The sequence below is a fragment of the Heterobasidion irregulare genome, assembly GCF_000320585.1.
Source record: "Heterobasidion irregulare TC 32-1 unplaced genomic scaffold scaffold_13, whole genome shotgun sequence".
NCBI classification, from domain to species: Eukaryota; Fungi; Basidiomycota; class Agaricomycetes; order Russulales; family Bondarzewiaceae; genus Heterobasidion; species Heterobasidion irregulare.
The window spans coordinates 503,695-515,735 of record NW_009258209.1 but is presented as its reverse complement, the minus strand read 5'-3'; the positions used below and the strand labels follow the sequence as shown (position 1 = coordinate 515,735).

Sequence of the window (12,041 nt, the reverse complement as noted above, 5' to 3'; positions counted from 1 at the left end):
CGTGGAAAGGCTCTCAAGATCTTAGACCAACTATCATTGTCCAAAACGTCGATCAGGTCAGTAGCTTTGATCTTCGAGGTTGGAAAGATCGAGTTGGTCTACTTTCAGAATGGAGAGATCATCTGCTTGTCAGATCTGTGCGGCCTTCTAGAGTTTTGCGGGACCGAGACGGAATTACCATCGTCCTGGCGCACTCTACGACGGCTTGTCGCGGAATTGGTATCAGTGAAATGAAGTGTCATATATGAAGGGTCGATCATCGCCGGTCAGCTGTTGACCTACATTGACTGATATTCAGCCTGATCCCTTTTTTGAAGAGCAGGCCCCCTCGTTCAATGTCACTTGGACTCTCGTGCGTGCAGTGTATGATTGTCCGTCCCGTTTCCTTCCGTTTCTGCATGTCGCCACAGTCTCGCGATCAGAAGCGTCATTGAAATCGAATACCTAGCTTCTTTTCGACTTGGAGCTTGCTAATTAGCCTCGTTGCATTTAGGCGTGAGCGGCGTAGTCTGGCGTAGTTCTCTTCGTTTTGGGGCTAGCGTCGTCGCGAGGTGGGGTCGGCTCGCTTCCTATTGGCTCCGGTTTCAGATGATGAATCAACCGGTTGCCTCATTAAGAAGGTGTAGTGTTCGCTTATTTCCCTTGCGCCGTCTGGGGAGGTCTGCCAGGGGCTGCAAGTGGGCTGCTTCATACCGTAAAACAGCGGTTCCGTTCCGAGCTAGAAATGTTCTTGTACTCAGCGCTCTTGGTGGGTCCCCTCACTGCAACAAATACTGATCCTTCAGATCTCCAGGCTAGCTCATTCAGCGATAACAGGAAACTAAGGTTGCTTAGAGCCCGGTGCAGGATTATCTGGAAGCCATCTCAAACAGCTCCGGCTAAGCTCATATAGAAGCATACCGTTGAGCCGCCCCGCTAGCGCAATATGCCGTACACATGTAAGATGCCATCTCGGTCAAAAATTTACAGAACCTTCCTTGCCTTCACAGTTCACCTCCGTAGAATCCATGTTCCGGAAGTCCCGACGGCCCATTGTATCCGACCAGGACGCGCAATAGTTATATATAAAGCTGGTCGCGTCTGTCGTCTGGCTCCCCATCGACTCCCTGTCATCCGTCCCCTTCCTTCTCCGCCCAAGCTCTCCCTTCACTCTTTAAAACCCTACATTCTTTACTGCCATGCCTTCATTCGCCAAGATCGTCTCCTTCGCTGCTCTCGCGTTCGGCGCGTTTGTTTCCGCTGTGCCTCTCGGCGCTCCCGCCGTCCCTGACGTCCTGTCTACCGTAAACGGTGTTGTTCCTGCTGTTCCCGCACTGGTTCATCGCCATGAGCTGAAGAGCGTCGCGGTGGTCCTCACTGAGGCTAAAGTGGCGTTGACCCCCCTCTGTGCTGAGCTCCGTGAGTGCTTAGCTTAAATGTGCTGATAGCAATTCTCATGTCCCTCCCTAGAGTTCATTGTTGCGGGTAACGCGACGGTTGATGCCGTCGGACCCATCCTTGTGGATGTTAAGGCGGTCCTGAGTGATACCGTTAGCGCGTTGAACTTGCTCGTTGGCCAGCCCGTTGAGGTCATCCTCCTCACTGTCGACGGTACGGCGAAGGTGGTCCTTGCGGATGTTGCCAATCTCCTTGCCGGTCTGCTTTGCCTCCTCTTCACCGCGCTTGCCCACGTTGTAGCCGTGGTGAAGGGAGATGTCACAGGCATCCTCGCCATCATTGCTCCCATTGGGTTCGTACACATAGTATTCTCAGTGGTGTCGGTTGACTGATTTTTGTTCACTTCAGCGAGCTTGTTAGTGGCCTGCTCAGCATCGTCATCACCCTTGTTGGCTCGATCCTCGGCGATGTCCTTGGCGCTCTCCTCCCCCTCATTGGCGCCATTGTGCCCATTGTCCTCAACCTCAACCTTACGGCTGTTATCTCGATCCTCCACCTCTGAGATCTGTGAGTACTCTAGCTGCTCACATAGTCCGCGTACTAATTGTTCTCTCTGTTGACGATCAGGCTTTGATATATTGCATCATTGCTTCGTAGTCGTATTGATACCATGAGCTATTTCCTACAATGAATCAAATAATTTTCTCTGCTTCAAACTTAGGTGTGAATTGTCATTGAGCAGTGTTGGACGAATGATCTAGGAGCACTGAGGCGTGCGGCTCTTGACATCCCTGGGTGGTCAAGGTTTGGGGCAGAATGATTGGGTTTGCGAAGCATAGGTGCGAGGTGTCCGAGGGAGAATACACGGTGAGGGGTTTCGGATCCTGCCGTGTGATCCTACTGTCTCACGTGAATGTTTGCATGGGTGGTAGGGCTTCGAGGCGCTGTGAACGACACCCATGTTATAGTGATTGATCGGTGATCACTGGAGGAGTGCTATAGCCCCCTCTGTGCCGCGGAATTAAGTTCTCTATCTTCGTCTGCCTCGCATGCTCACGTATGTCATCTGATTTCAAGGTCTCTATGTCTATCCGATTCTGGTCTGGACCTTTATTGTGCGAAACCTGCGCACAATGCAAGTAGGCATTTTGTATTTCCAACATGGTGTGTGAAGTGCTGTCCCTCACGGGTAATATGAATAGGCCATTGCAAGTCCTTTGCAGTTTGAAAGTTGAGAGCGGGACTTTTCAGAAGCGACGTTATTTCTGGTCAGCCTCGTTTTTATGAAACGGAGGCCCACAGCCGTAAGGGGCATGCGTGGGGCGGAACAGGCGGTGCTAGGAGCGGTTCTTCTCTGGCACGCCATTCATCCCTGTCCTCTGATCAGAGTCAGTTCGTGAGGTACGTTCCTGTGGTGTCGTCAGATAACATCGTCCACCTTCTTGACATTTCCAAGGTGGTACCCGCCGGAAGTCTTTCGCAGGAGATGTCCAGCCCCGGTGAGTTCTACGTAGTGGCCATGCTGTATAATGGAACGTTGACACTTCTAGAATTATCACGTTCGAACGCCTATTCCACCACGCTCTTGCATGTCTATCTTGAAACTGGAATAAACACACCGTCTTCTCATTCTCATTTGACCGGCCTTCCTGATTGTTTTGCGCAGTCCTACTCCACCACCGTCACGAATCCATCATGGCATAGCTCCAATAACTGTACCTCATCCCGAAGTTGCACCGTACGCGTATCTCGTCGCCTTCCAATGTCGTCCGTGATGACGAGGATGGCGAAATACACCTTCTTGCCGCACGATCTCCGCACCTCACGAACCAGAACCACGAGGGGTCTTGCTACTATTTGATATTATATCCTTCATGGAGCGAGATCATAGGATCATACCGAAAGTTCACTCCACGCACGGGCGTGGGTTTTGGATATTTTCTTCATTGTTTTTGTCTCTGTTTTTTTATTCAAAACGCTGGGTATCAAAGGCAGCGTACTCGCTCTTTAATATCTCTATCTTCTGAGTTCATCGCACCCGCAAAGTCTCGAATTCACTGCAACTATGTTCTCTCTCGTCAAGCTTACCACCTTTGTTACCATCACGTTCGGTGCCATTGCCGCCGTCTCTGCCGCCGCCGTGCAGACCAAACGCCAGAGCGACAGCCTTATTGCCATTTTGGCCGAGTTGACTGCGCAGCTCGCACCCGCCGCCGCACAATTGAGTTCGTTCTTTCCTTTTGCATGCCATATCTCAGGTGTTGACCGATGTCGGGATTTTTGCAGGCTCCCTCGACGCAAACAACGCGACTGCAGAAAACATCACGCCCATCGTCAGCAGTATCACTAGCAATGTGCAGAGCTCGCAGAGCAAAATCAGCGCACTTCCCACTCAAGACACCAATTTCGTCTCCTCAGACGACGTAGCCTCCGGTTTGAACGGTGTCTTCCAGGTATTGTTATCCCTTTTCTTCGGTTGTAAACAATAAAAAATATTGACATATATTCTAGACCGTCCTTTCTCCTGCTAGTAATGTAATGGCACTTCCTGGTGTTGACTCGGCTAAGGTTGGACCTGCCTTTTTGCCGCTTGGGTGAGCGCGTTCAGTAAGAACCCGAGAGCCGCTGTGACTTTTGTTTGCAGCGTCGTTCTTGACGGTCTTGTCATCGCTGTCTTTAGCGTTGTCGTTGACCTCGTGGTAGTGGTCAAGGCTACCCTGGACACATTGCTCGTTGGCGTCGTTCATGTCATTCTCGATCTGAAATTCACTACCCTTATTGCTACACTCGGCCTTGGAGTTGTGTAGAAGTAATCTGACCGGATTTCAGACATTCTAAGTACGCACATACACGGTACAAGATTTATTTGAGGTCGTTCTATAGTTCAAAATTGTGTTTGATACCTGTATGATACCGCAGTAACGGTTGAATGGACCCCAATGTTTGATTGTTAGTGCTGAGATCGAAGGAATATGTCAATCTCCGCGACGTCGGTTTCAAAATCACAAGCTAATATCCAACGGTGAAAATTCTATCATCCTTGGAGCGCAAGAGCTTCTTCTACCCACCACGACCGTGGTGTGGTTATTTTGGTCCCGGACTGGTATTTCGATGTCCAAACTAGTATCCTTCGATTTGAAGGTGCCTGATCTCGGCTGCGATGCCGTAGCAACCTAGAACTATGCAGGAAAAGCATTCTCATGATCATCATATGACGGATCTCTGAATTCTACCTGGACGTTGATGTCCACAACCTCACAAGACGCACCTTGTGAGGCCCCGCGTCACCTGGTATTTATTGGTTTTGGGAGCCATTGATTACAGTACATTCGGGGACGAGAAGACATCGCCTCCGGCAACAGCTCGTATCCATGGACAAGGAGCGTGCGTCCACAAGCATTAGCTTCAGTTTCGTCGAACATTTCGCTTCTTGAAACTTCTTCAAATAGTTCGAACTGAGTTGAAGACGACCGGGCACAGATTACGTGTATGGATGTATAGACCATGATTATGGTCTGATCAGAGGGCCGTCGAGGCGTCAGTCATTCTGCAACAAGGACGCGAGCAAGAAGTAGCCTTCACCTCGACCTCGACAGGATCGATTTGGGGTACCAAGGGCGTGACTAAGCAGTTCTAGGGTCCTCATTCCCACGCGCTGGCACGCCTATGTGGTGGTCAGTGATGTCGAGGCGCCCTAGAGCCCCTTCTACGCCGCACAGCTAAGTATGTTATCTGCCTCTTACTCCGCCCACGTACGAGATCTGTTCCCGGTGTCTCTTCGTCCACCTGATCCTTGTGGGAACTTTGATTATGCGAAAATCTGGTCGCAATGCGGCCAGCCTCCTCGTCTGATGAACATGATATGTGAAGGATCGCCCTTCATAGGCAACTCCAACAAATTCATTTAAATAACTCACTATTGTGCATAGAAATTTTCTATGATCTTGAAAGCCGAGTTATATCTGGTCGGCCTCGCCCTCTGTCAGATGAAGATTCGACGTCAGCAGATGCATGTGTCGGGTGCTAAAGACACGTACTCGACACACAGTCCATGAATCTGTGAGTTGACCAGTCTCCCCGTGAGATGTTCTGCGTTACCTCTGTGAGAGCCATCCACTTGAGGTTTCTTGTTATATTCTTGTCTTTTCGCCGAATACTGACGCGTTCAGGTTAGCCTTCCACTACGGTATCACCACCTCCAAATTTGTGGCAGTGGACCAAGCACCTCGCTTCCCTCACTTCATTCACGACTCTATTGCGCTTTTTTGGTTCTACAAATTTGAACAACTCTGTGCTTTCTCATTCAAACACTTCACCATGTGCGTTGCCCTTCGCCTGAAAGATTTCACTAATGCCAGCGACAAGGATGGGGAAAGATATGTGTCTGCCGCACGATCTCCGCCACTTCTGAAGCGAAACCACGCTGCTATTCGATATTGCATGCTTCCATCGAGCAAGATGGCACCACGCCGAAACGACTCGCTATCATTTACACGCACAAATACAGTTCATACAATTGCCACGACCATTCAATTCTGAAGCGCTCGAGCATAAAAGCAGCATTTTGTCGCACACTGACTCTCATTCCTCTGGACTCATTGCACCTCCCTCTATAGCTACTCATTACAGCCATGTTCTCTTTCGTCAAACTCGCCACCGTTGCTGCCATCGCGCTTGGTGCGATCACAGCTGTCTGTGGTGCGCCACACCCCGCGGACGTCGCTGAGGTCAAACGCCAGACCAGCAGCCTCACGACTATCCTGGCTGATTTGGCTGCAGAGCTGGCACCGTCCGCTGCGCAACTGAGTTTGTGATTTCCCCCCCTTGTGATATCTAAAATGCTGATTGCTGTCGGCATTTTCGCAGGCTCTCTCAACTCAAAGAATGCGACTATGGAAACAATCTCGCCCATTGTCAGCCGTATCAGTACCAGTGTCCAGAACTCGATGACTCAAATCAAAGCGCTTCCCGCTCAAGGCAATAAAGTCACTTCGGACGAGGTCGCCTCCGGTTTGAACAATGTCATGCAGGTGAAACTTTTCATTGTCTGTCTCCGTTCGTATTTTTCATGCTAATACTGTCTTTTACCGTAGACTGTGCTTGTACCCGCAAAGAACGTGATGGCAATTCGCGGCGTCGACTCGGCTATCATCATTCCTGCCTTTTTGCCGCTTGGGTGAGCAATCGCACCTCCAGCATACCCTCGATAAATAATATCACTAATGATCCATCACAGTGTTATCCTCGACGGTCTTGTCGGGGCTGTCCTCATTACCGTCGGTGAACTCGTGTTTGTGGTGAAGGCTACTCTGGCCACATTGCTGGGCGGCCTCACTGCTGTCATCTTCGACCTTGGATTCACCACTCTTATTTCTACACTCGGTCTCGTCCTTGGTCTCTTGTAAAATTGTGTTCCCCCTGATTCTATTATGTTTTTGACTCCGTGATATTGCTTTATATCACGCCGATTGGATGGACTTCAGTGTTCGGTCTCGCATTGTCAAATCAAATGAAAAAGAAGTTCTGCTTGAATGGTCTACGTCGGTGTGCAAATCATTACATTCACAACGGCCTTGTGTGTCCTTATAATCTTTGGGATAATTCGCGGATGACTCGGCACCACCAATCAAACAATGAAAATCATTTAAGGGTATTACAAAGCAATCTCGAAGAACTGAACGACCTCATTTTTTTTGTAGCGTTAATATGCGAACCTAGAATGTGAAGAAACTGTGAAAGTAACTCTACAGACCAAGCGAAGCAAGAAGGCCGGTGAGGTTGAGGCCGACAAGGACATGGACGAGGCCACTGAGTAACGTGTCCAGGGTAGCCTTGACCACGACCAGGAGCTCGGCGACGAGACCTAAGACGATGGTAAGAAGGCCGTCGAGAGCGCCGCTGTAAAAGCTCGTCAATGACAATCGTTCACAGGATGATGCTGAACGCGCTCACCCAAGCGGCGACAAGGCAGGCACAACGGTGGCCGAGTCGACACCAGGTAGTGCTATGACGTTACCAGCAGGGACGAGGACGGTCTATGGACGTGGGCACCATTATTAACTGTGTGAGCCGAAATAAAATGAAGACAGTACCTGGAAGACACTGTTCAAGCCGGAGGCTATATCGTTCGCAGAGATGGCACTGGTGTCTTGGGCGGGAAGCGCGCTGATCTTGCTCTGTGAGTTCTGCACGCTGCTGACGATACTGTTGACAATAGGCGTGATGTTCTCTGCAGTCGCAGTGTGCGCATTAAGGGAGTCTGGGATGTTTCCGACAGCGGTCAGCAACCGAGATATGGCATGCAAAAGGAAAGGACGAACTCAATTGCGCAGCAGCAGGTGCGAGCTCTGCGGTCAAGTCAGCCAAGATGGCAGTGATGGCATCACTCTGGCGTTTGACCTGCACGGCGGCGGCGGGCTGAGGAGCAGCGGAGACGGATGCGATGGCGCCAAACGCGAGGGCAACAAAGGTGGTGAGTTTGACGAGAGAGAACATAGTTGCAGTGAATAGCGACTTTGCAGGTGCGATGAACTCAGAGGATGAAGATGGAGGAGAGAGTCCACTGACCTTTATATACGCAGCGCTGCCACGCACAAAAAAAATCCAGAACCATGCTCGTGTGTGAAGTCAGCTTTTGGCATGGTCCTATCTTGCGCCATAGAAGGATAAAGTGCCGAACTGCAGCTTGAACATTGTGATAATCTATGCTCCTCAAACAACGGAGATCGTACGGCAGGGTGTATTTCACCACCCTTGTCATTAAGGATGACATTCGAAGGCGACGAGCAGACACGTATGGCACAATTTTGGGGTGAGAGACAGTTATTAAAGTTCTAGAGCCATAGACTCATGGCGATGTGGAGCGCATCTGCATCGGAAGGCGAGTCAAACAACAAGCAGAAGGTAGTACATTCGTTTAAATTTTGAACTTGACGATCCTAAAGAGTCAATGATGTCGCATACAGCAAGCATACCATCTGAACCTCACAGGAGCGCGACAGATCCATGATTTGTAGGAGAGTAATGGCTGGATGCCCTTCGCAGCAGGTGCTTCTGCGAACCGCGACCAGACTGCTACGTCAATGTCCAAAGATCATCCTTCGATTCGGAGTTGCCTGACCTCGGCCGCCGTGATGCCGTAGCAGCCTCGGTAGGATTACGCAGAATAAGCATTTCAGGCATGGACATGCAGGAACGTGCATCATATTGCGTTCGGGCCTCGGCAACAGCACGGATCCATGAACAAGCAAGCATTTCCGTCGATTTTGTCGACCGTTCCACTGTTTAAGAAATTTTCTCCGGTACAAGATGGGTCAGGTCAGGATGGCTTGCATGACTGCGTATGGACGTAGAGACCTCGAGCAGCAAGCTGAAGAGAGGGTCATCTAGGCAGAGAACGGGGGGGAAAATCTCGGAGTCTTACCGTGTACAGCTGTGATTCCGAGAGCAATAGAACATGTTAAATGAACGGGAGACGTCACTAAACTGTCAAAGTAATAAGCACGCGAACAAGAAACACTTCAGTCCCGAGGATTTAAATGGGCGCCTGTACAAGGAAGCGTGTTGACTAAGCGGCTTTGGGTTCTCGTTCGTCCTTTGGGCCCGGCTGTCACAAGATGCCTGTGTCGTCGGTCACGGATGTCGAGGAGCCATGGAGCTATCCTTTTACTCCGCTCACGTACGGGATCTGTTTCCTGTGTCTCGCTGTCCACCTAATCCTTGCGGGAACGTTGATGCTGTCCGCAATCCAGCCTCCTTGTCTGAACACGATATGTTAAAGATTACCCTTCATAGAAAACTTGAGTAAACCCCTTCAAATTGATCACCATTGTACATCGAAATTTTCTGTGATGTCGCAAACCATGTGATATCCGGTCGGCCTCGCCTTCCTTCGATGAAGCTTTGTCCTAGACCAGTCCCCACGCATGTCAAAACTCGGGTGTCCTTTGATTCGTGGTTGCAGGTTGCCCAACTCGGCACAAGGTCGGAAACCCGCCAAACAATGTGGTGATTTTGCTTCCGAACTTCTCTAGAAGCGATGCCCGGCCGGCGACCAGCTGCTGCCGGAATCTCGACTCTTTATACTTGACCTGAAAGTACTTCTACCGCTAAATCTCTCGGGTGGCGACCGGGGCCGAACAACAATTGTGGTGAAAGCTTCGAAGTTGCGGATGAATTGGCTAAATCATTGCGAAGCGCTGCTAAATCGACACTGTTCTCCATAAGTCTATTTTTTGCTGAAAAATCGAACGCAGCAGTTGCACGGTGGTCTCCGGTACTCACGTGATCCCGTGCTCGAGTCTTTGTCTGCACTCGTTACTCCTGCCGCCTCAAATTTTTGCTGAATATCTGGAATAATGTATCTTTTCAAAGCCTCAAATATAAATATATCTCCTCCCTATTTTGGCCTACGTGTCTGTGCCCACAAACCAAAAAATTTCAAGTCCTCCGGCCAGATTCTCGGCATGCATCAGTGAGGCCACTTGTGCATGTGAAAATTCAAGAAAATTTCCTCTTTGAGCCTGCTTTGGAGGAAGGCCTATGATCATTCTTTGAAGCTGAGCAGTTGAAGATGAGTGGAATCACAGGTAACAACTTGAAAGTAAAGAGTATCGCAAAGGAGCAACATGCAGGACCACAGGGGAAACTACCGAGTATGAACATGGACCTCGCTTGAACTAGCGAGGAAACCTTGTGAGCAATGACTTCGACCATCCATTGTTAAGCGCTCGATTTTTCAGCGATAAATAATGTCGTAGTTCTGTGCATATTAGACATAACATTCAGATAATAATCCTCGAAAGTCAGACGACGATGTCCTTGGAGTGTACATTGTTTACCGTTCCACGCCGACTCTACAGCGGTATAATGAACCGGAAGATAACTGTTGCTGGATGTAGATCTAGACCGGATGAGACTGAAGAGATACGCGGAATCTGAAACAGTGAAATGTAAAGCAGTAAGTACACGTAGTGTCTAGAGCGACCGATTCTCACACCTGTATTATCAGCTGCAAACAAAAAGCTCATGGACAGAGAGGAACGCAAGATCCAGCGTCGTTGTGAACTCCCCGTGCAAGATGCTACGTGAGGAGCACCTCGAAACGCCGGCGAGCGAGCACACGCAACTCGACGCTCGGTAGAGAGTTGAACGAAAGAGTGGATCTCGGCCGTGCTGGAGTAAGCGACGCACCTCAGGGATCTGCGATTACCGAGGACGGCAACAGTTATTGTATAAGGGGCCCAGGGTCCTTGTACGCGACGAGGACCCTTGTCGAGTTTCACGAGCGCGATCCGACAGGTGGCGATGCGTTGAAGCAAACATCTCTGCGCGATGGCTGCCAACTCCTCCGATCCAAACACATCCCTGAGACGTCTCCGAGGGTTCTTGTGACGGTCGAGAACGGAGAGCGCACGCACCACGGCATCAGAGCTCGAAGCCTGCAGTCCAAAGAAAATGACGGTAAATATCGTGACGAAGGCGCCGAGACATGGCCAGACAGAACACGGCGACGATACCCGTCTCAAGGGTCTCTTCAAACAACTCATGCCGTGCGCTGAACATCGAACTGTGGTTCAAAAGTACACACTCAGGACGGAGACTGGTGAGGAACAGCTATCGGCTCCTTCCGAATCTGAGCAAAACGGCGTCCATGATAATACTCCCGCCAAAGAAGAGCTCAGGCGTCTGCGTACGCAATTGCTGACGCTGCAGGCTACCGTGAAGCCTCGTCGACGAATTCCCGGATTGGATTTTGCTGAGAGTTGGGCTCTTGAGGACTTTTCAGCCAAGTACGTGCCCTACGTCGTCCGTGATCGCCGCCACTGCATATGAGGCTTCCGACACCTCTTCCACACACTTGTCCATCCAACATCGCGAAGCCTGAGTTCCAAGTCCAATTCTCTGCCTCCATAGGGATGGAAACCGCGTCACCTGTGCAGTCGGAGGACCCCGGGGCGTTTAAGAGCGTGATAAATAGCAGCGGGGATGGCGAGGGCGGTCAAAGTGGAAAGCATTGCGAACCGTAACGCGTAAAGTCGCAGCGGATGAGACAGCCCTAGTAAACAAGATTAGTCAGCAACGGCAACTAACAGCTAGCACTCAGGGTCGTTCCAGGTCGTTCCCTCTCCCACCCCCGACGCGATGCCGCCTCTCCCCACGAGTCCCATCATACACCGCGTCGTCCAGCTCGCCGCGAAGACGACTGGCACGACCCGCAAAGAGGAGCGGCCGGGCGGGACCGCCTCTCCTAGCACGCCCATCGCCCTCGTCGTCGCAAGCGCTGACTCACAGCTCACGAACGGCCCACGTCCCCCTCCCGACCTTTCCCTTTCAATTGGCCAGAAACCCATTAACACCTGGCCTCGTCGTCTCACAAGAATCCCACCTCGCAAGGAACCCCCGCCCCGCCCGACCGACGCGCCTGCAACGGCGCGCTACCGGCCGGACTCTAGCATGATAAAATATCTCACAATACAATACCGTAAAACACGGCATGATATACTAAAACACATCCCAATAAAACCGAGCTCGAGACAGAGAGAAAGAGAGAGACGAACGAATCTCAGAACCGCGTCCAAAGTCCCCGCGTCCACGGCGCCACGACGATCACGCCGACTTGAGCCCATCCCCAAACAGCTGCGACACCTTCTTCAACAGCCGCG

General features: G+C 50.8%; 7 protein-coding genes across 7 annotated transcripts; 5 read left to right on the top strand and 2 right to left on the bottom strand.

Moving 5' to 3' along the window:
- Positions 1-1,102: 1,102 nt before the first annotated feature.
- Positions 1,103-2,090, top strand: HETIRDRAFT_482007 (uncharacterized protein). The gene is made up of 4 exons (XM_009554435.1): positions 1,103-1,398; positions 1,450-1,729; positions 1,786-1,944; positions 2,005-2,090. The coding sequence occupies exons 1-3, from the start codon at positions 1,179-1,181 to the stop codon at positions 1,937-1,939; spliced, it is 654 nt and encodes a 217-aa protein (XP_009552730.1). The 5' UTR covers positions 1,103-1,178; the 3' UTR covers positions 1,940-1,944; positions 2,005-2,090.
- A 1,352-nt stretch (positions 2,091-3,442) lies between these two features.
- Positions 3,443-4,184, top strand: HETIRDRAFT_108112 (uncharacterized protein; the record flags this gene model as incomplete). The annotated part of the gene is made up of 4 exons (XM_009554434.1): positions 3,443-3,602; positions 3,664-3,830; positions 3,889-3,971; positions 4,022-4,184. The coding sequence occupies 4 exons, from the start codon at positions 3,443-3,445 to the stop codon at positions 4,182-4,184; spliced, it is 573 nt and encodes a 190-aa protein (XP_009552729.1).
- Positions 4,185-5,113: 929 nt separating this feature from the next.
- On the top strand, positions 5,114-6,023 carry HETIRDRAFT_157582 (uncharacterized protein). Its single transcript, XM_009554433.1, has 2 exons — positions 5,114-5,436; positions 5,552-6,023. Exon 2 carries the CDS (start codon positions 5,695-5,697, stop codon positions 5,914-5,916), a length of 222 nt encoding a protein of 73 aa, XP_009552728.1. The 5' UTR covers positions 5,114-5,436; positions 5,552-5,694; the 3' UTR covers positions 5,917-6,023.
- Positions 6,009-6,782, top strand: HETIRDRAFT_455943 (uncharacterized protein; the record flags this gene model as incomplete). The annotated part of the gene is made up of 4 exons (XM_009554432.1): positions 6,009-6,183; positions 6,244-6,407; positions 6,471-6,553; positions 6,614-6,782. 4 exons carry the CDS (start codon positions 6,009-6,011, stop codon positions 6,780-6,782), a joined length of 591 nt encoding a protein of 196 aa, XP_009552727.1.
- Positions 6,783-7,121: 339 nt separating this feature from the next.
- HETIRDRAFT_430720 (uncharacterized protein) lies at positions 7,122-7,872 on the bottom strand (the record flags this gene model as incomplete). The annotated part of the gene is made up of 4 exons (XM_009554431.1): positions 7,122-7,275; positions 7,330-7,412; positions 7,470-7,636; positions 7,698-7,872. 4 exons carry the CDS (start codon positions 7,870-7,872, stop codon positions 7,122-7,124), a joined length of 579 nt encoding a protein of 192 aa, XP_009552726.1.
- A 579-nt stretch (positions 7,873-8,451) lies between these two features.
- On the bottom strand, positions 8,452-8,631 carry HETIRDRAFT_331448 (uncharacterized protein; the record flags this gene model as incomplete). Its single annotated transcript, XM_009554430.1, has 1 exon — positions 8,452-8,631. One exon carries the CDS (start codon positions 8,629-8,631, stop codon positions 8,452-8,454), a length of 180 nt encoding a protein of 59 aa, XP_009552725.1.
- A 1,773-nt stretch (positions 8,632-10,404) lies between these two features.
- HETIRDRAFT_108115 (uncharacterized protein) lies at positions 10,405-11,860 on the top strand (the record flags this gene model as incomplete). The annotated part of the gene is made up of 5 exons (XM_009554429.1): positions 10,405-10,463; positions 10,520-10,906; positions 10,971-11,184; positions 11,259-11,376; positions 11,483-11,860. Coding segments are annotated over 5 exons (1,156 nt in total), but the record flags the coding sequence as incomplete, so codon positions are not given.
- Positions 11,861-12,041: the final 181 nt, after the last annotated feature.

Coding starts and splice junctions, on each gene's coding strand:
- HETIRDRAFT_482007 (XM_009554435.1), top strand. CDS start 1,179: ATGCCTTCATTCGCCAAGATCGTCTCCTTCGCTGCTCTCGCGTTCGGC. Junction 1,399..1,449: donor CCCCCTCTGTGCTGAGCTCC/GTGAGTGCTTAG, acceptor GTCCCTCCCTAG/AGTTCATTGTTGCGGGTAAC. Junction 1,730..1,785: donor GCCATCATTGCTCCCATTGG/GTTCGTACACAT, acceptor TGTTCACTTCAG/CGAGCTTGTTAGTGGCCTGC.
- HETIRDRAFT_157582 (XM_009554433.1), top strand. CDS start 5,695: ATGTGCGTTGCCCTTCGCCTGAAAGATTTCACTAATGCCAGCGACAAG.